Source organism: Ornithorhynchus anatinus, chromosome 15, assembly GCF_004115215.2.
Source record: "Ornithorhynchus anatinus isolate Pmale09 chromosome 15, mOrnAna1.pri.v4, whole genome shotgun sequence".
Taxonomy (NCBI): Eukaryota; Metazoa; Chordata; class Mammalia; order Monotremata; family Ornithorhynchidae; genus Ornithorhynchus; species Ornithorhynchus anatinus.
Window position 1 is genome coordinate 16,484,655 of NC_041742.1, and position 21,386 is coordinate 16,506,040.

Below are 21,386 nucleotides of genomic sequence, written 5' to 3' on the forward strand. Positions count from 1 at the left end.
GTTCAAAAGATACCATGGATTGAGTCTCAGATGGTGAGTTCAGCCTTTCAGACCTCTGTAGTCCCCGTAATATGATGAGCATTACACTTTTGCAGTCCAGCGGGACCGAACACTCTCAGCAGGATTATATGCTCTCTGAGCCTGTTACCTCATCTGTAAAATGGGGATTAGGACTGTGAGCCCCATGTGGGACAACCTCATTACCTTGAATCTACCCCGTCGCTTAGAACAGTGCTTGGCACATAGCGCTTAACAAATACCCTCATTATTATTATTATTCTTATTATTACATTTGAGGATATTTTTCTTGGTCATCTCTCACAGTTTATGTGTTGCCCGTGAGCTTCAAAGGGTCTAGAAAGACTGTTCCCCAAATTTCCCTCTTTACCCAGGCTTTAACCCACACTGACTTAACACGTAAAAATGTCCAGATTCCGAGAAAATAATCCACTCAGGAATGTTTTACGACTGTGTGGTGATATAAACAATAAAATAAGGGTTGCATCCTTTATTGACTGAATTGTAGGTAATGAATAGAGCCTCACCAAAATTTAATGATATATATATATATATATATACCATATATATATGGTATTAATTTATGCCATAGAGAAGAATGAGTATCATTTCCTAAAAATTTAATTTTTGAGCTGTGATAGCTTCCTTTGAACAGTTGTTATGGAGAGCAAAGAAAGGTTGTTTTAAAAACTAAAATTCAGGTAAGGGGGTTAGGAGGAGGGAATAATATCTTATAAATCATGTTAATGTTCTGCAGGGACACCAAAAAAAGTCACCTGAGTGATGCACAGTGGTGGAACTTGTTTCAAAGGCAATTTTATGCCCCACCTCCCTATAAAACCATGGGTTTGTACTTTATTGCAATTTCTTAACTTGAGAAATATGGAAAATATTATTTGGAACCTTTTCATGAATGGTGCTGTTCAAATGGCACAGATCAGCAGAAAGTGGACTATTTTGCATCAGACACGACTTGCTTAAGAAAAAAATAAGCCGGTGCATAAATTGCAAGTGACTGCGTGTGACTGTTTTGGGAGTTCAGTTGCGTTTTTATTATTATCATTTTGACTTCTGACGGCATTTGAATACGCGTAACGCAGGACCGCTAGGGTGATTATGTGAAAGCAGGAATGCCGACTCTGGTGGGGGTCAGAGAAATCAAGGGAGCGTCACTCCGGTTGATGAATCGGCACCTTGCGGGCGGAAGCATTTGCTTTGCCTCTTTTGTTGTCTGGTCTAGCCCTATCAGTAGGAAGACCATGGATGGGAAACCAGAGGCCTGAGCCCTCTAGACTGGAAGCTCGTTGTAGGCAGGGAATCGTCTGTTCTAGCGTTCTGTCGTCCTCTCCCAAGCGCTTAGTCCGGTGCTCTGCACACAGTACTCAATAAATGCGATTCACTGTCTCCTGGCTACCAGCCTCTCCTCACGCCCCCGACTCCCAATCCCTGCCTAGTCCCAACTTCAAGCTGAGAATACGCTTCGCTCCCCCAGCCGCTGATTTTGAGAATGTGGGGGCAAACAGGAGCCAAATGGATCATCCACGATTGAGGTCCCTATGGGATGTCGAGTTGTCTACAGCTTCTAGTCAGAGGCACAATTGAGTCTTTTTGTTTGGTAGCATTTGAGGACTGCAGAATTTGAACCAACAAGGGTCATTCTCATTTTGCAGGGCAGCTTGATTGATGGGGAACTCATTTCAGGAGGCCCCGCTTCTTTTGCTGGCCGACAGTCGGCCTCTGACACAAGTGGGCCGACCTCGACTCCATTCTTTTCCCTAAAATAAATTGGATTCTTCGGCAGGAGGTCCCCAAAACTTACCTCGTTGATGGGGCTTCGGTGTGGGTCCACCTGTGAGACCGCAACATGTGAAGTGAAAAGGAGGGATACAGGTGATGTACTTCGTGGCTCAAAAATGGGTCTGATCCTCAGTCTCTGAAGTAGGCTACGGAGCCTTTCATTCTAAAGTCCATGAGAGGGTTGACAGTTGCAAATTGATTTCCTTTGAGGACACAAAATATGTGGTGTTAAGTCAGCTCTTCCAGGGATGAAAACAACTCGTATGGCTTTTTTCTTTCTAAATTTGGCCAACTAATGTGAGAAATGTGTTTGCTAACTCTTGGCGCTTGATGTGTGTGTTTGTAGAATGGACAGCAAATTATGGATGAACCAATGGGAGAAGAGGAGATGAATCCTCAAACGGTAAGTGAAAACTTCAAATCATCTATCATCTCTGGCCGGTTTAGTTAACTCTGTGTATTGGGAAATGTTGAAGGGATGTTAGTTGAAATAGAATAACGATTTCTGAGACTGGAATGGAAATGCTTTTGTTTTATATAGTATTTAAGTACTTACATGTCAAGCATCCTTCTAAGCCCTGGGATAGATAAAAGAGTATCAAGTGGACACAGTCTGTGTCCCACATGGAGCTCACAGTTTAAGCAGGAGGGAGTAGGATTTAATCTCCATTATACAGTTGAGGAAACTGAGGCACAGAAAAGTCAAGCGACTGGCCCAAGGTCACACAGCACAGCAGTTGGCAGAGCCAGGATCAGAATCCAGCTCCTCTGACTCTCATGCGCGTGGTCTTTCCACTAAGCCATGCTGCTTCTTTATGCTGGTGATGTAAATTTTGCATTCGATCCTTCAAGTAGACAAATGTAAGACCTGAAAAAACCTCAGCCTCTCTACATGTCTGGTCATTTCCTTTGAATCCAGTAAAATCAACCAAGAAATCTCAAAGAGAAAAGTTACCCAGCTAGATAGCTGATTGCATGGCCATCTTCTAGAAAGCAAGATTGTCACAGCTGCCTTCCTTCAGTAAATCTCCACTTAATGCTTAGAGAAGCAGAGTAGAAAGAGCAGAGACCTGGGGTTAAGAGGGCCTGGGTCCTAAATCCAGCTCCGCCACTTGTCTGCTGTGTGACCTCGGGCAAGTCACTTCACTTTTCCCGGGCCTCAGTTCCCTCATCTGTCAAATGGGAATGAAGACTGTGAGCCCCTTGTGGGACATGGACTGTGTCCAGTCTGACTAGCTTGTATCTACTCCAGCACTTTAGGACTCCTTATAATCATCATAAAGATTGTGGTTTTTCATAAACACTCGCTGTGTTCATTCCTTCATTTAATTGTATTTATTGAATGTTTGCTGTGTGCACATTCATCCATTCAATCGTATTTATTGAGCTCTTAATATGTGCAGAGCACTGTACTAAGCCCTCGGGAGAATACAGTCTAACAATGAATAAACACATTACCTGCCCACACTGAGCTTGCAGTGCAGTAAGTCAGGCGATGTTGCCAAGCGCTTTAAAATGGCCAAGAAACCCTGAGTTTGGGTCCTCTGCTCTCCTCTGGGTAGGATGGGCCCGTGCAGATCATGTCATCCAAGACCCACTAAAGTCTGAAGCACCTTTGCAATTCTGAAGGCTTTGGTTATTCATGTTGTAGGAAAGTCAGTCTAACAGAGTTCTCAGTCTAGGATGTTGTCAGTAACAAAGAAGTGAGAACTTAAAATTGTGCCCACAGTCTTCAGGTCGGCGGCACTGGAGACATTTTTGTCATTAAATTTGTTATTTAAGCGCTTCGTATGTGCCAAGCATTTTGCTGGAGTAGATGCGATATCATCAGCTCCCACATAAGAGTCACAGTGTAAGCAAGAGGGACAGCAGGTGTAAACTCATTGTGAGTGGGGAACATGTCCGCTGATTCTGTTGTACTCTCCCAAGCACTTAGTACAGTGCTCTGCACGTAGTAAGGGCTCAATAAATACCACTGATTGATTAAATCCCCATTTTACAAATGGGGGAACTGAGGTCCAGAGAAGATAAGTGACTCGCCCAGGGCCACGCAGCAGACAAGTGGCAGAGCTGGGATTAGAACCCAGGTCCTCTGACCCCCAGCCCCGTGTTCTGTCCACTAGGCCACGCTGCCTCTGGGCCATTGCCTGAGGAAGAGCCTTTGCAGGGGACTGAGAAGCACAGACAGTTTTTATGAGTCTCATCGCTTGGGTGACGTAGTGAAGTGTTGGAGCGGAAGCCTCGGCCTCTCGTGTTGGCAGTCAAAGAATCACTGGCTAAGGAGTGCCAGAGGTGTGGAAAAGAAAAATGAAAGGCTTCTGTTAAAGGAAGAAAAAAACCCAAAACGGAATGGCCAATTTGTGGATTACAAACTTGGCTCAGCAAATCCAGCAGAATGTGATTCCCTGTAAAAATAGAAGTTGTTTCTCAAGGATGATTTTAAGAAGGAAGCAATAGTGACTTAATCTGGAAATAATAGTTTGTTGCTCTGTCAGCACTGTTGCTTGGGACTGGAGAGCTTCCTGAATCTAGTAAAACCGTACTTCTCTGTGGCTTGCTGCGCTTATTAAAGGAGAAGCCCTCCTAACTAACACTTTAGATAGCTTTCTTCCGGATTCATAATGCTAGAACTTGACATTTCTGGCTTGCCATCCAGGCTTTATAAGACATGAGAAGAATTCACTGCCCATTAAGATAAGGCATGAAAATGCAAACAGCCTCGTGGAATGTGCCCGGGAGAAAGGTGGATGGTAAACTATTCATCCAATCACTTTACTTCAGTTAACATTCTTAACTGAAAAGGGTACAGTATCTTCTGCCTAATAATAAATGTCTTTTTTCAATTCCAAGCCTCCCGAGATAGCGAAAAGAAATGGAAACTGGGTAGAATTCTAGACCACAAAGCTCGGAAAGAACTTACTTGGTGCATTACTTCATTACTTATTTACACTACTCTTGCTAGTGTTAAGAACCTGTTAAACGATAGGAGTGGCGGGGGTGAGGAGAAGAGCTTGGAGGATGTGGTGCCCAGTGGTCAGTGAAAATCCTTAAAGAACTCCTTTCAAGCAGGGCATGGAGTTGATTGATGTCAATCAAACAGAAGATGGTTGTTTTCATACACTCTCATTAGGTTCTTCTGAAAGATCGGGCTGTCTGATTTGATTGTCTAGTTTGGCACACACCTGAGCACCTAATAGATACCTAATAGGTCTTGGGTTTTAATTGCGGCTCCGCCACTTGTCTGCTGTATGACCTTGGGCAAGTCCCTTCACTTCTCTGGGCCTCAGTTACCTAATCTATAGAATGGGAATTGAGACTATGAGTCCCGCGTCACAACCGGATTTGCTTGTATCCACCCCAGTGCTTAGAACAGTGCTGGCACCTAGTAAACACATGACAAATACCATTATTATTATTATAGCAGAATTATGAGTTGATGTGACTTCAAGAAACTGAAACTCAAGTTTAGTATAGTCACCATCTTGAACCATTCTACCATGCTCAGATTATGGGAATGATTGAATGAATGAATGAATGAATCCACGTCTAGTTGCAGACCTTGGTCTCCCGCTTCCTGTCTTTAAGATGAACCTAGTGAGTTTTTTAGAAAATAGTCCTTTATTGAGCTGTCAGTCAATTGATCGTATTTATTGAGCGCTTACTGTGTGCAGAGCACTGTCGTAAACTCTTGTGAGAGGACAATAAGCATATTCCCTGCCCACAGTGAGTTTAGAGTGATGAATGGGAAGCATATAAGAACGTTGGTAGCCATTTGATAAAAGAAGTATTTGCAAATTGGTTTCAAGAAGCTAGAGGCAGATTAAGTCTTTGTACCAAAGAAAATAGAGATCCTTCAATCAGTAATTTCCTTTGGAGAGTAAAAATTTAGGTGGATCATAATCTCTGCCTTAGCCCTCTTCTCTTGCTAAGAAAATTTCAGACTTTTATTCTCATCTAACTTCCCAGGGCCAGAGAGCATAAAGACTATTAAAGGCATAGCAACTACTGCAAATTTTGGTTCAGTGTTGCAACCAGTGCAGTTCACGTGTGATGACCAGGCATTCTGTTTTTAAACTGCTATTTCCTACTGATATTGTGGACCCAAGAGACATTTACGAAAATTAATGGGGTCTCTTTTTTGAACAGCCAATCACTGGTATTTTTTGAGAGCTTACTGTGTGCAGAGCACTGTACTAAGCGCTTGGGAGAGTACCACGGAGTCCGGAGACCCATTCAGGCAAGGAGAGACATGGGGACTGGGAAGCCCTCTCTTTGTGATGGCTATTGGGGCTGTACGTTTCTGTAGCCAGCCAGTCTGTTAAAAACTCTGCCCTGGGATTTTGTGGGAGATGCAGTTCTTAAGGTTTTCTTACACGAAAGAAAGAGGAGCCCTTGCTTGAAACACCAGCACACTCACTGTCCCTTTTCTCTGATGGTCTTAGATTGGAGAATATCATGTGTTCTACAATATTTAGTCATGCATCATTGTGTTCTGCTGTAAGCTCGTTAGGGGCAGGGAATGGGTCTGTCTATTGTTATATTGTACTCTTCCAAGCGCTTGCCACAGTGCTCCGCACACAGGAAGCGCTCCGTAAATACGATTGACTACTGATTGATTCAAATATCGGCCAGGGCATTGTGCCAATAACTGGTTTTAGGAAGTCAGGGGTTGGAGGAAATTGAGGGGTAGGAAATATATCTGTGGGCTATGCAATCTTGAAGGATTTGATGCTATGGCACCTACAGACGTTTGTCCCTGTTTGTTTTCTAAAAGTAGAGCTCAATCGATTAGTGGTATTTATTGAGAGCTTACTGTGTGCAGAGAACTGTACTAAGCGCTCAAATAAAATGCTAACTTAGATGGTGACACTTCAAGTGACAGGAGGAAATAAATTTCATTTTCCTTGTCTGAGTGCCTTTTGGTCTAATTATAGAGCTGGTCAATTTGCACCCCTGAGGTACACTTTACTTTGTTTTAAAACCAGAAAAAATTATTCCCTTTATCAGTGTATGATGGTCCTCTTGAATGTAAGCGGGTATTCTTTTCATTTCCTAACATCTATTTGTAGTTTAAGAAGTGAAATTTCACAAATTGACTTGGAAGCTTTTTCCACTCACAAGGGATATCCTTAATACCAGACTGAAATTTTCAGTAGCTTTGGAATTACAGGTTAAACTTGTCAGTGAGAGGGGGTGCATTTACTTATTAGTCACCGAAAAAAATGCAATCAATTTTGGCAGCCATTTATCAGGGAAAGAAGTAAGGTGCCATTTTTCTTCTCTGACACCCAAAGTACTTGTGGTACAAATTCAAGGAATTTGTGCAGTAAATCCGTTTTCTGTTTTAGTTATACTAACCTCTGAATCGTCAGACCAACATTATCTGCAAATAAGGCTACTGAAAGGCCTATTCATTTTGACCGTTCTCACCCTTTTCAACACACTTGAGGCTGTGATCAAAGAAAAGAAACCAACATTTAGTTAGTTTCAGTAGGATTTGGTATTAAAAACTTCCAAATCATCTGAAGATAGATTAAAGGCCTGAGTGATTTTGCTTGGCAGCGATAAACTAATACCTTGCCGGGAATAATAACATCTGCGACAGGATTTTGTTATCTGCAGATCTGCTTTGGCTTCCTGTTCTGATCGGTGCTTCAAGAGTGCCCTCGCCTTTAGGTTTTCCCTTGCTTTTAACACAGGAAAACCATCAGGCCCCATTTTCTAGCCTCCTCTGACTGGCCTGACAGGAAATTTTCTAATTGCCGGAACAGCCGGTGGTAGAAGGAACTTTAGGGGCTTTGTCTTCCCCTTTTGAACTTGAGATCGTTCGGTCAGAAATGATGTATCGTCACGATTTCGTAGCCATGTTTAAATCTGGGGGCTTTCGCTCGATTCGGGTAAGCTTCGTTTGAGAATTTCAAAGGACTGAAGTGTTCCGCATGGGACGATCTTTAGTCCCCTTGTCATTAGAGCTCTGGGTCGTCGTCGCGCCTTTATTAATGTCTCGCTTTTCCTATTTCGGGATATTTGACACGCTAGTCTTTGAAATGCTATTTTCAATTTCCACAGATAAACTATTTTTACAATGGCATTTAGTGTCTGTCTGGCTTAGGATTTGTAATCAAGTCTGTTTCTTTACCGAGGTGTTTCGTGGTTGTCAGAGAGCTGTTTATTTTGTGATTAAACTCTCTCAGTTAGGGTCATGATTAAACCATGTAGCTTTTATGCCCCAACATGTGAAGATGAAGCATCGGTCGTTTAAAAATAAATCTTCACTAGAATTTGAGCTTTAGGATGGTAAAATGCAATTAATAATTTTCACGGTAGGTTGTAACTTGCTATAAAAAGTTGCTGTGACAGTGTAAACTTTTTCGGTAATTTAGGTGGATTGGGGAGTTATTTAAATGCTAACTGTTGAGGGTTAAGAGCACTGTAAGGTTTTAGTGTCTTATCTAAAACCCAGGAGCTTCCTAAATCTTGCGTTCTCATAAGGCATGCAGTAATTTAAATGATTCTTTTATATTACTCCCTAACTTTTTTAGGTTGTTTTAGTTAATGCCTAACTTAAGTCAATACTAAGAATCATTAGAAATTACTTAATGCTTAATTTTACGTACCCTTTATGTTACCAAAGTGCATGTAACACACAGTGCATGGGAGGACACTGGGGGGTTGTGAGTTTCTCTGATCTCAATTTCCCAGGATGAGAGAAATACCTCCTTAGGGCAGGAATTTGGGTCCGGGCCGGATGACAGGAGAAACCCACATCTTCTCTTCCTCCTCCTCCTCCTCCTCCTCTTCCTCATCCTCGCCTCCCGGCTCGGCCAAGTTAAGCCAAATGAATAGGAGAGTCATTCAGGTGGAATGGATGGTAAACCAAGGAAGTTGAAACTAAGCAGGAAGTAAAATCCCAAGAGAGTAGGCAGTGGCCGCTCGTTTGGGCAGTTGTCCGGGGTTTGGGCTGCCCTAGTTAAGAATGCCCTTCGATCTGGGTAGCAACCGGCCAGCAGGCCTTTTTATATTAATACCTGACTCCCACTCTGGATGGTAAGTTTGCTGTGGGCAGGGAATGAATCTGTTTAGTGTTGTAGTCTCCCAAGCGTTCAGTACAGTGCGCTGCACACAGGAAAGGCTCAGTAAATGCGATTGACTGACTGACCTGGCTATGCAAAAAAAAAAAAAGAGCAAACAAAAAGCGAAGATGGGAAAGGGATTGCCATTCTTAGGTTTGTTTCCCAAGCCAGACATGCTCATCCCGATCAAAAAAAACCAACACCAAACCAATCTGTCAGTAGCATCGACCTTGAACCCAAATCACCTCGTGTGTGAAATTGGAATTTGACCTCTTTGAGGAGAATTACATTTGGGGATTTGAGGGAACGGTCTTTACCAGACAATAACGCTTTCTAACATTTCACATGGGAAATGTGAGCCATTGGCATGCAGAAGTGATATTTTGGGTTTTGTTTATTGGCTTGTTTTTAAATTACACATGGCTTGGCAACAGTTTGGGTGCCAACTTTTAATTCCGAGCTCAAGGGGAAACGCAGCGGGGGCGGGGTGGAGGCACTTAATTCATTCTGCTGCTGTGGAGGGTGGGAGAGTCCGGCCCGGAGTCGACTGTGAGGGCAGTCAGGAGGCTGAACTAGGAGGTTAAGAAGTTGGCGGTCTGCCTTGTGGAGTGGTAGGTAACACGGGATCCAGTTAGGGTAGGGCAAAGCCCACCCACCCACGGAGGTGGGATTAAAACCCAGGTCCTTCTAGACCTCCGGGCGTCGCCCCCAGAGTCCCTGGGGACTGAAGCCGGTACCCCGAGTCTGGTGGGAAAATGTTGAATAACCTAAAATCGCAATGGCCGTCAGGTGGGATGCGGCTCTGCAGAATTCTTTTAAATCCAATATCGATTTTTTTTGGCTTTGTTTCCTCTCCTCACCCTTATGACTAATAAGGCTAATTCCTGTCCACCGATGCCTCACCACCAAGGTGTTTTATTTCTTCCTTGCTTTTTTTAGTGGAGTAGGCTGGCTTGTTTTCATTTTCTAATTCCGTAAGAACAGATGTTCTAAATTCTAAAATTGGGGCCTTATATTTAGAATTAGTGTTGAAATGGTTCCGAAGAGAAAAATACAAAACATACCCTGCTGCCTTCTTTTTGCGGATCTGAGCATAGGTCCTCCGTTCTTGACAATAACGAGTTCTCAGGTATTATTTGCTAGTTGTTCTACTATTTATAAGAGCTTTAGTGATGGGTTTTTTCCCTCTCTGACACACAAAACAAGTTATAGAATGTAAACGCATCAAGAACACTTCCTGACCCAAGGGAGGGGAGGAAAAGGAAATTATGTGTACAAGGCAGGGAGCAATGCCAAACGTTGAGTCATCTTTTAAAATCAGTTAATATCACTTCGTCTGCTTTTTTGTCCTGAACAGCGTGAAAGCCGGGACATCGGTCTTACATAACCCAAGTAATCAGCAGACGCTCATATTTGAGTTTTGTTTATTTTCGTAGCATTAGATTTCAAAAACAGGAAAATTTTCCATGAATTTTGGGCAAGTCATTCGAAACCTTTTGACATAGGGCAGAAAATTTGCCGTTGAAAAGGTCTGTTCCTAGTTCTCGTGTGTTTCTGGGGCAGATCGATTTCTCCTGCTATTAAACATATTTATGAAAGAACCTAGGAAGGACAGGTATTTAAAAAAAAAAAAAGTAATAAGCATCTTCACCTCTAGAGAGATGAGGTCTGAACCTTAGAATTTTTCTACGGGAATCACCCCGCAGGGGGTTCTCAGATCAGTTTCTGAACAGCAGACGTCGTTTTTGTTGTTTGTCAGCAAGGTGGATCGGGAGCCGGCAATGACTTGCAACCAGGCACAGCGGGTAAGAGTGCGAGATGAAAGGCTGACGATCGGTTTTGGTTTCTTCAGGCCGATGTTGTGGGAAAGGGGTGGCGTAATGCCGAAGGGTCTGTGTGTATCTCCGAAACAAATCCCCGTCAGTTCGTCGATCCAGTGCCTTGCAAGGTTTCCAGCCCCTCTCGCTGACCTCACGCCGACGGTATGCCGTTTAAACAAAAGAAGAGCTTCTTTTTCCACCCCGCAGCTAACTTTAGAAGATGATAGGGGAGAACCTGGCTTTGGCCCAAAGCTGTGTCCGAAGGGCTTAGGGTCCTGAACGCGCCACCCGAGTCCTTTAAACCGGGGATCTGACTGTGAGGACGGCAGGCCGACGTAGAACCGGAGGCCCCCCTCCCCTGTAGATAATAAATTGTGGCATTTGTTAAGCGCCTACTACGTGCCAGGCACTGTTCTAAGCGCCAGAGTAGATCAGAGAGGATCAGGTTGGACACGGTCCCCGTCCCACACAGGACTCTCCGTCTTCATCCCCATTTTATGGGTGAGGGAACCGAGGCCCAGAGAAGTGAAATGACTTGCCCGAGGTCCCGCAGCAGACGAGGGACAGAGCTGGGATTAGAAGCCGGGTCCTTCTGGCGCCCAGACCCGGATCCGTCCACCAGGCCACGCACTTCCCCATTCCATTTCCTCCCTCTGCCAATGCCACAGTCTCATGGTTTTGCTTCCTTTTTGAAAGAGAAGGAGCAGACGATGTGAGCTTTCTAACCTGAAGCCTGCAGCAGACCAGGTTGGCGTGAGGTCCCCGCCCTCTTGCCTCCAGTTCAGGTGAGGATGTGGGGCCAAAGAGGTTCCCTTTTCTTCAGTTCCCTCATCTCTAAAATGGGGATGGAGACTGTGAGCCCCACGTGGGACAACCAAATTATCTTGTATCTATCCCAGCGCTTAGAACAGTGCTTGGCACATAGTAAGCGCTTACCAACTACCATCATCATCATTATTATTATTATTACCTTGTTCGTCCTCTAGACTGTAAACTCCTTTAGACCGCGAGCTCACTGTGGGCAGGGAATAGGTCTGTTTATTGTTAATTTGCCCCTCCCAAGCGCTTAGGACAGTGTTCTGCGCACAGTAAGTGCTAAAGAAATACAGTGGAACGAGCGAATGACCGGACAAAAATGGCCTGGCTTTACTGGGACAGCCCCACTGCGTGAGTGAGAACGGGCAGGTCTCGGTGGCCTAGTGGATAGAGCACGGATCTAGCAGTCAGAAGGTCATGGGTTCTAATCCCGGCTCCGCCACTTGTCTGCTGAGTGACCTTGGGCAAGTCACTTCACTTCTGGGTCTCAGTTACCTCATTTGGAAAATGGGGATTGAGACTGTGAGCCTCACGTGGGAAAGGGACTGTGTCCAACCCAGGATGCTTTTATCCACCACCAACGCTTAGTACATTGCCTGGACCATAGGAAGTGCTTAACAAGTACCGTAATAATTATTATTATTAATTAGGAGAATTATTAATAACTAAAAGAATCTGGGGATTTGGCAGCTGGAGAACTCTAACCAGTGGACATTGTTGTATTGTACCTCTCCCAAGCCTTTAGTACAGCACTCTGCACACAGTAAGCGCTTAATAAATACGATTGAATGAATGAATCAATTTGTGGTGCTCTCATTGCTCTCTGCTTTACCTAAACAAGGGTACTGGCCGGGGAACATGCCTACCACCTCTTTTATATTGTACTCTCCCAAGCTCTCAGTACAGTGCTCTGCACACAGTAAGCACTCAATAAGTATGACCGATTGATTCATCAAGCCACTCTGACTTTGTGCAGCTCCATTTTTTCTCTTGGAAATGTGTTTTTTGGGGAGAGGATTTGGAAAGTACAGCAATACAAGGGGATAGTGGCCTAGAAAAAATTACTTAGACTATGAGCCCCGGGCGGGCTGGGGACTGGGTCCGACCTAATTAACTGCTACCAACCCCAGCGGTTAGAATGGTTTTGATATGTAATATGCGTTTAAGAAATACTCTTAAAAAAGAATTGGGAGCTGATAGCATGCCACAGGGAGGACAGTTTTCATCTTCACTTGCTGCTAGATTTCAACTTCCAGTGACAGGGCTGTGCACCCAAAGAGAAGCAGAGGAGAGCTTCCCACAGCTTGAAAGTTAGGGAGCGATCCCATTAAATATTGAGAAGCAGCGTGGCCTAGTGGAAAGAGCCTGGGCCTAGGAGGCAGAGGACCTGGGTTCTAATCCTGGCCCAGCCACTTGTCTGCTCTGTGACCTTGGGTAAGTCACTTCTCTTCTCTGGGCCTCAGTTCTCTCATCCGTAAAATGGGGATGAAGACAGAGAGTCCTGTGTGGGACAGGACTGTGTCCAACCCGATTACCTTGTATCTATCCCAACACTTAGTACAGTCCCTGGCACATAGTAAGTGCTTAACAAATACCACGATGATTATTATTGATAATAAACATTGTAGTCCATGCAAGCCACTGTCCAGTAGAGCGTACTTCTTTTCCACGATCCAGAGGATCTGTTTGTAGAAATAGCCGAGGGGAAGGGAGAGAGTTGCCAACTCTCAGTTTTTGGCTCTTGCTGCTGCCCAGGGTCCGGAAGTTCCATGAGACATCTCTCAGGATATTGTACTTTCGAAGCGCTTAGTACAGTTGCTCCACACACAGTAAATGCTCAGTAGATACGACTGAATGAATGAATTTCAGCACCTGCCCTTCCCATTTCCCAGTCCCCTCCATCGCCCACCAGGGTGCCAGATTTGGGGTTTTGTGGCATCTGAGCGGCTGGGGCTGGAAGAGTAGAGGGAAAACTTCAGAGAGTGGCACAAGAAGCGGGAGAGAAAATGGGGTAACTCGGAGCTGAGGGAGAAATGGCTGCCCGCATCCAGAGAGGTTGGTAAAGAGATGGGCCCCACCTGGGTTTTGGGGGGGCTGCCAGACCCAACCCAGCCAAATGTCTCCCCCCATCCTCTAGACTGGAAGCTCGTTGTGGGCAGGGAATGTGTCTGCTTATTGTTGTATTGGACGCTCCCAAATACTTAGTGCAGTGCTCTACACACAGTAAATGCTCAATAAATGCAACTGAATTTAAAGCACTCAGTCAGCTCACCCACTCTTCCCTGCGCACAGTAAGGGCTCAAAAAATACGACTGAATGAATGAGTTTATTCCTTTTTGTTTGCTTTTAATAGTCTTTGTTAAGCGCCTACTCTGTGCCAGGCACTGTACTAAGCGCTGGGGTTGAGGCAAGCTAATCAGGTTGAACCCAGTCTCCCTCCCACATGGAGCCCACAGTCTTGATCCTCGTTGTACAGATGATGATAATAATAATGTTGGTATTTGTTAAGCTCTTACTATGTGCAGAGCACTGTTCTAAGCGCTGGGGTAGATGCAGGGTAATCAGATTGTCCCACATGAGGCTCACAGTCTTAATCCCTATTTTACAAATGAGGTAACTGAGGCACAGAGAAGTGAAGTGACTTGCCCACAGTCACACAGCTGACCAGTGACAGAGCTGGGATTCGAACCCATGACCTCTGGACTCCCAAGCCCATGCTCTTTTCACTGAGCCACGCTGCTTCACCTTGACTCGCCCGAGGTCACACAGCGGACAAGGGGTAGAGCCGGGATTAGAACCAAGGTCCTTCTGAGTGAGTGTGGGAGTGTGGTCTGCCCAAATCGCCTTCCGCTCCATTTTGTATTTGCTACGCGATTTGGTGGTCATTTAGGGGAATGCCTGCTGTCCCTTTAAATCACTGGTGCGCAACTCTCTGACCCTGTGCTACACCATGGCGGTGTGGTTGTGGGGAGAGGGAGGTGGGGGGCAATAGCGGTAAATACCCATTTATATTCCCTTTGTTTTGTTTGCATTACCCTAGGGTCAGCTCCCTGGGAGATGAAAGCCAAAACAAGAAAACATGTAAATGACAATCTAGCTTCTTCCTGCCCTCTCACTTGCTTAAGTGGAGCTGTGGGTTGGCCTCATAAGGAGGAAATGAGTAACAGTAGAAGCAGTGTGAACCTAGAGAAGCAGTGTGGTCTAATGGATAGAGCCCGGGCCTGGGAGTCTAAAGGACCCGGTTTTACACCCGGCTCTTCCCCTTGCCTGCTGTGTGACCTTGGGCAATTCACTTCACTTCTCTGAGCCTCAGTTACCTCAGCCGTAAAATGGGGAGTAAGCTGTGAGCCCCATGTGGGGCATGGACTGTGTCCAACCTGAGTACCCCAGTGCTCGGAACAGTGCGAGGCACATGACAGATACGTTTAGTTTTTTGTTTTTAAAAAAACAACACCAAAAAACCTGGTCAGAGCTAGGGTTCCAGGCAAAGTGGGCAGGTTTGCCCAGCAGAAGATGAACCAAATTAGGCCCCTGGTGCTCTGATTCACACGTAAATTAGCTAGAAGAAAGTGGCAAGGGAAAAATAGGCAGATGAGGCAGTATATGTAAAAGATCAGCAGCGTGGCCTAGTGGAAAGAATACAGGCTTGGCAGCCAGAGGACCTGAGTTCTAATGCTGACCCTGACACTTGCCTGCTGTGTGACCTTGGCCGAGTCTTCTAACTTCTCGTTGCCTCGGTTTCCTCATCTGCAAAAGGGGGTTCATTACTTGTTCTTCCACCTCCTTAGACTTTGGGGCCCATGAGAGACGAGGCTCATATTTATTGAGTGCTTCCTAGGTGCAGAGAACTATACTAAGCGCTTGGGAGAGGACTCTATAACCAGGTCGTCTTGTAACTACCCCAACCCTTAATGTTTGGCACAAAGTAAGTGCTTAGCTAATGCCGCTAGTATTATTACTGTTGTTAATAAAAATAAAATAGTGTTTAAGTGCTCTGAGTGGTTGTGAGTGCCCCCCCCATTTGCTTGGATCCAGCCCAGCGCTTAGTACAGTGTCTGGCACGTAATAAGCGCTTAGCAAATACCACAGTTAATATCAGTGTGGAGGTAGTGAATTGGAGGTAGTGAATGGTGAATTCTACCATTTGGAGAAAAGTAAAATGAATCAAGGACCTCTTGGTGGTGGTGTTACTTTATGTAAATTGGCATTCTGTGAATTCTTTTAAAATTGAAATGTAAAAGAGTAGAAGACACTCATTCAGGGCCAGAAGAGGTACTTAACAATCTTTTCCACTAGACCACTCTGTAATCAGTGACAAACTAACAGAGTTAGGCAGCTGGTAATTCCCAAGTGATAGCTGTTTGGGGAGCTACTGCTAGAGCTACAGAGAAATCATCTCACTGAGGAACAGTTAGAAATAGTCGTCTGGATGGTTTGAAAAAAGAAAAGCCTTGATTACTTGTAAAATGGTGTGTTGGCATATTTAGAGGCGTTCAGAGCTTGGGAAGGCATGAGCCTAAGGTGCCAAATTTTCATTTTGAACACAACTATTATTGTATTTAAGCACTTACTTTGTGTCAAGTAGTGTTCTAAGTGCTGGGGTAGATACAAGTTAATCAGGCTGGACAAAGTCCGTGTCCCACATGGGGTTCACACTCTTAATCCCCATATCCCCATTTTAGGCAAAAGTTTTAGGGGGAAAGAGGGCCTGGAGGGACTAGGCTTCAAAGTACAAACAGGCCAGAAAGCCACTATTTTAAATCTTTTCTACTCTAAAGGGGAAACGCTGAGGTCTCAGAGACCTGGGAGGAGCGAGGCTGGGCATTTTACTCAAAATTGCTTTGGAAGCACTCCTTCTCTCGCCCTTCTAGAGTGCGCACCTAGGAGCTCGAGGCCATTTACCTGGTGTTCTCTTTGCCCTCCATAATGATGAGAAGACACAGGACAGGAATATTATTTTTTCGAGTCATTTTTAGGTTTTTTCCTTTACCTTGTACATGCAGTTGAGCTGTCACAGAACAGCCGTTACACGTTTTCCCGTCAAAACGGACATGGCATAATTTGGGAGTTCAAGGAGACGTGGTTATGTCACTTCTTTCAATTGTCAGCCCCTGCAGTTACCAGGTGCAAAAGGGAAATGGATTTTGGATTGTGTCTCGTTATTTTGTAATGGTCGTAGTTGCCTCCCAGTTTAACTTCTAAAATTGCAGATAGACTCGTATCTTATTTTAACACAGCACTCCAGAAATCCTCTTTCACTCGAAAGCTAAGGTTGCTTTCCGGAAGCAGATGGGCTTGGCAAGGAATAAGCATTTCTCAGCTACTCCAGATGCTCTTGAGTCTAGAGTTTTAGTTTTGAACAAGAATCGATCGGCCCAAATGCGCTCATTGCATCTTGAAGACATTTTTCTAATACTTGTACCCTGCCCTCAAAGAGCTCCCCCCACAATGTATTTATTTGTTTATTTTTTAATCAGGAAAGTGTGTAGTCCCAATCTATTCCAGTGTCCTGGCATTTTGCTCTGCTGAAAGAAGATAACCTAATAATAGAGAAGCCTGCTCATTTTAGAGGGGTTGGAGAGGAACCAAGTGGACAAGAAGCAGTGTGGTCTGGTGGAAAGGGTCCAGACCTGGGAGTCAGAAGACTTGGGTTCTAATCCCAGCTCCACCACTCGTCTGCTATGTGACCTTGGGCAAGCCACTTCACTTCTGTGCCTCACTGACCCCATCTGTAAAATGGGGATGAGGATCACGAGCCCTATGTGGGACAGGGATCGGGTCCAATGTGATTATCCCGTATCTAGCCCAGAGTTTGATACAGTGCTTGGCCCATAGTAAGCACTTAACGGATACCGTTGGGAAAAAAGGGTGGCAGAGGGGAAGAGGAGGTAGGGAGGGAAGAATTGGGAAAGTGGAAAGGGCGAGGGTGGAAAAGACGGTGGGATTACTCCATATGCTGGCTCTTTCGCATAGGCTAGAGGGCTTAGGCAGCCCTTGCTCTCACCAGTTCCCCGTTTAGATTGTAAGCTCGTTGAGGGCAGGGAGTGTGTCTGTTCAGTATTATACCGTACTCTCCCAGGTGCGTAGTGCAGTGCTATGCACACAGTAAGCGCTCAATAAATACGATCGAATGAATGAGTGAACTGGTTGCTAGCACATCCCCTTGCTGGAGGTGGGCAACGGAATTGGGAAAATCAGTGGCAGTCCTAAAATGGAGTCATTTCTAGCTCTGCAGATGGTTTATTTGCCCCACCCGGATAACCCTACCCCCAGCCCCGAAGATCTGCTTCAACCATGAAACGTACAGGGGTCGTCCTCGGGTCTGCCGCTGCCATTGCCGCTGGGAAGGGGTTTCCCCGTCCCCCCGGAAGTGAAACTGAGTCCCTTATTGGGTCCCGCCCTAGGTTTTGGGGGTGGGGGGGAGGTTATCGGCAGTCGCGTCTCTCAGAAATATAACTGCCCCTCTTAGTGCAAAGTATCTAGTCCCCTCAGTAATGGTTCAGAGTTTTGGGGGGAAATCTTAGTATTTTTAAGAAGAGATGACTTGGGGAAACAGTAGTCGATATAAGATATAGAAAATTGTCATCGCTTTACAGCCAGAACGCTTTGATGATTATATCTTTCGTTTGCCTCAACAGGAAGAAGGCAGCATCAAAGAAATTGCAATCACGCATCATGTCAAAGAAGGACATGAGAAAGCAGACCCTTCCCAGTTTGAACTTCTGAAAGTCCTAGGGCAGGGATCTTTTGGGAAGGTAAGTCACCCCTAGAAACACGGGCATCTGTCCCCTTTAAGCACTTGATATTCACCCCACCCTCAGCCCCAGAGGATTTAGGTCCGTATCCGTCATTTCTTTTAATTCCAATCTCCCTGTCTAGATTGTATGCTCCTTTGGGCAGGGAATATGTCTGCCAACTCTGTTAGATTGTACTGTCCCACAGAAAGTGCTCAGTCATTTGAATTGATTAGAGTAAAAATTAGAAGTAGAATTTTCAGAAATGTTATCCAAATATCTCTGTTCTCCAATCACCCAGTGAAGTGGGTCACAGGGAAATTGGTGTCCACGAACACATAACCTCAGACTCCCATCCTTCGGGGAGGCCATCAGAGATAGAATAATGGATCAGTCTGTTGTTTATGGAGCAGATCAACTTAGCACAGAACACTATACTAGGTACTTGGCAAACAAGCAGTAGAAGTCAACATGGCAGTCCCTCCCCTCCCAGAGCGTACTTTCTTTAACTCCTCTCCAGAGGATAGCACGGAAAACCAGATAAGGGAATTAGCGATCACGAGGCTTACAGACCCATCAGATGATGAAATGTAAGACTGGACCTTCTGCCTCTAATATGTGCCCATACAGTGCCCTGTGCACCGATGCGTTTGGTAAATATAAGCGATGATGCCAGGTGACTGAAGCTTCGGTGGGACCTAGTTTAACAGACCAACTTCCTAGAACGTGGCCATGGCAGGGTACGACAATCCTGACTCCCCATGATTTAGCAACGGCACATTTAACCAGAAATATACTGTTTTTTTTGTTTTGCTTTTTTATGATTTGTTAAATACAGGTATTTCTTGTAAAAAAAATCTCAGGATCTGATGCTCGCCAGCTTTATGCAATGAAAGTATTAAAAAAGGCCACACTAAAAGGTAAGCTACGTATATTATTACTAACGGTTGCCAAACTGGCTGAGGCACCTGAGGTAATAAAGAAAGATGTCAGGGTCACAGGTATGATTCTGGTGCCAGTTTTTTATAATCTGAAATGATTTTTGCCTTGAAACATGGAAGGAGATATCAAACTTTTCATGGGAAAAGAGAAGCAGTGTTGCCTAGTGAATAGAGCATGGGCCACAGAGTCAGAAGGGCCTGAATTCTAATCCAGGCTCTGTCGCTTGTTTGCTGTGTGACCCCGGGCAAGTCACTTCACTTCTCTCTGCCTGTTTCCTCATTCTTAAAATGGGAATGGGGAGTGTGAGCCCCACGTGGATCAAGGGACTGTGCCCAGCCCAATTTGTTTCCCCACGCCGCTGCTTTGAACAGTAAGGGGCTCAGAGTAAGCACTTAACAAATGCCCTTATTATAATTACTATTTTTATCATCATGGTTAGTACTGGGGTTTTGACTCTCTTTCCGCAGAAACAGCATTTTGACAGCTTTTTGCTCCAGTTGAGTTCTTGAAAGGAAAGTCTCTATCTTTTACCTTTTGTACCCCTACATTCGGGACTGGCTCCACAGTGGCAGTATCCACGTCTTTGAGAAAAGTAGCCTGTGTCCAGTTACAATCTCTAATAATGATGATGATTATAATAATTGCGGGATTTGTTAAGCACTTACTATGTGCCAGGCATTGTACTAATCGGGTTGGACACAGTCCTTGTCCCACATGGGGCTCACAGTCTTAATCCCCATTTTACAGATTAGGGAACTGAGACAGAGAAGTGAAGCAGTTTGCCTAAGGTCACCCAGCAGACAAATGGCGAAGCCGAGATGAGAATCAGACTCCTAGGCCCATGATCTAGAGAAGCAGCGTGGCTCAGTGGAAAGAGCCCGGGCTTGGGAGTCAGAGGTCATGGGTTTGAATCCCGGCTCTGCCACTTGTCAGCTGTGTGACTCTGGGCAAGTCACTTAACTTCTCTGAGCCTCAGTTACCTCATCTGTAAAATGGGGGTTAACTGTGAGCCTCATGTGAGACAACTTAATTTCCCTGTATCTTCCCCAGCACTTAGAACAGTGCTCTGCACATAGTAAGCACTTAACAAATACAGACATTATTATTATTATTATTATTATTATTATGCGCTATCTGCTAGGCCATGCAGCTTCTCTAGTAGAGAGAGTGTGTGTTTGTTTTATTTCTCTCTTTCTCTGTCTCTCTTTCTCCTCCCCCACCCGCTTCTCTCTTTCCTTTGAAGGATGAGGGAAACGGGTGCCTTCATAAATTCCCCTGTTGGTGTTGTTATTATCAAATGCCATGAGGTTGTTTCCGATTTCACATTGACCCTGTGGATTTATTTTCTCCAGAAGGTCCTACCTTCTGCCATAATTCGTAATCTCGCTAACGGTTCTTCTGAAATTCCTTTGTTAGTTGAGGATGAGAGCACTAATGGGAGTATAAATCTCTCTCTCTCTCGGCTTAAAGCAGACTTAGAGGCTGCCTAAATTCCTGGGTTAGCAACTCTTTGGTATTGCAGCTGGCACATTGAGGGGGGTGTGCCCAGCAGGCTTTTTGCATGAGGCCTTCAGCAAATACCCTCTTACTCTCCAAATCACCAGAGGTCACTGCCCTTGAACTGATGTAAGAAGGGAGGAGGAAGGGGATGGCTGCCATATGGTCTAAAAGAAAGGGCTGGTGGTTCGGAGATCCAAGTTCTTTTATTCACTCGAATTTGTTGAGCACTTAAGGTGTGCGGAACACTGTCTAACACTTGGGAGAGTACAGTAGAACAATAAACAGACACATTCCCTGCCCACAACGAGCTTATTCAAGTTCCAGGTTTGTCACTGGGCTGCTCTGTGACCTTGGACAAGCCATTTTACGTCTCTAGGCCTCAGTCTCCTCCCCAGAAAATTGGAGCCAAGATAACTGGCTCTCCCTTCTTTTTATGTCGTGAGCCCTCACGTAAGGATTGGGTCTAATCTGATCCTCTTGCCTCTGCCCTGGTACTTAGCACAGTGCTTTGCCAGGGAGTGAGGGTTTTATACCATAATTATTGTGGAGGCAGGTGAGCAGCTGTTAAAGTGGCTAATGGGAGAGATTCTTTTCCCTGGAGTGTTTGAAACTTGAGGGGAAAGGTCTTGGAAAGAGAGGGAATCCTGGGAAATTAAGCGGCTCTGGGTGAAACAACAGGACGGAAG

The 21,386-nt window shown here is 45.0% G+C and overlaps 1 protein-coding gene across 4 annotated transcripts in view; it reads left to right on the plus strand.

The window, feature by feature from the left end:
• The window catches only part of RPS6KA3 (ribosomal protein S6 kinase A3), a 74,157-nt gene that overhangs the window by 17,767 nt on the left and 35,004 nt on the right, over positions 1–21,386 (plus strand). For 2 of the 4 annotated variants that reach the window (XM_029079684.2, XM_029079685.2), the window contains exons 2-4: positions 2,162–2,218; positions 18,163–18,279; positions 19,097–19,178. In XM_029079684.2, coding sequence (XP_028935517.1) covers positions 2,162–2,218; positions 18,163–18,279; positions 19,097–19,178 — 256 coding nt within the window. Of the gene's footprint in view, positions 1–2,161; positions 2,219–7,664; positions 7,713–18,162; positions 18,280–19,096; positions 19,179–21,386 lie in introns of those variants that run through there. The other 2 variants (XM_029079683.2, XM_029079682.2) reach the window with 2 other exon arrangements.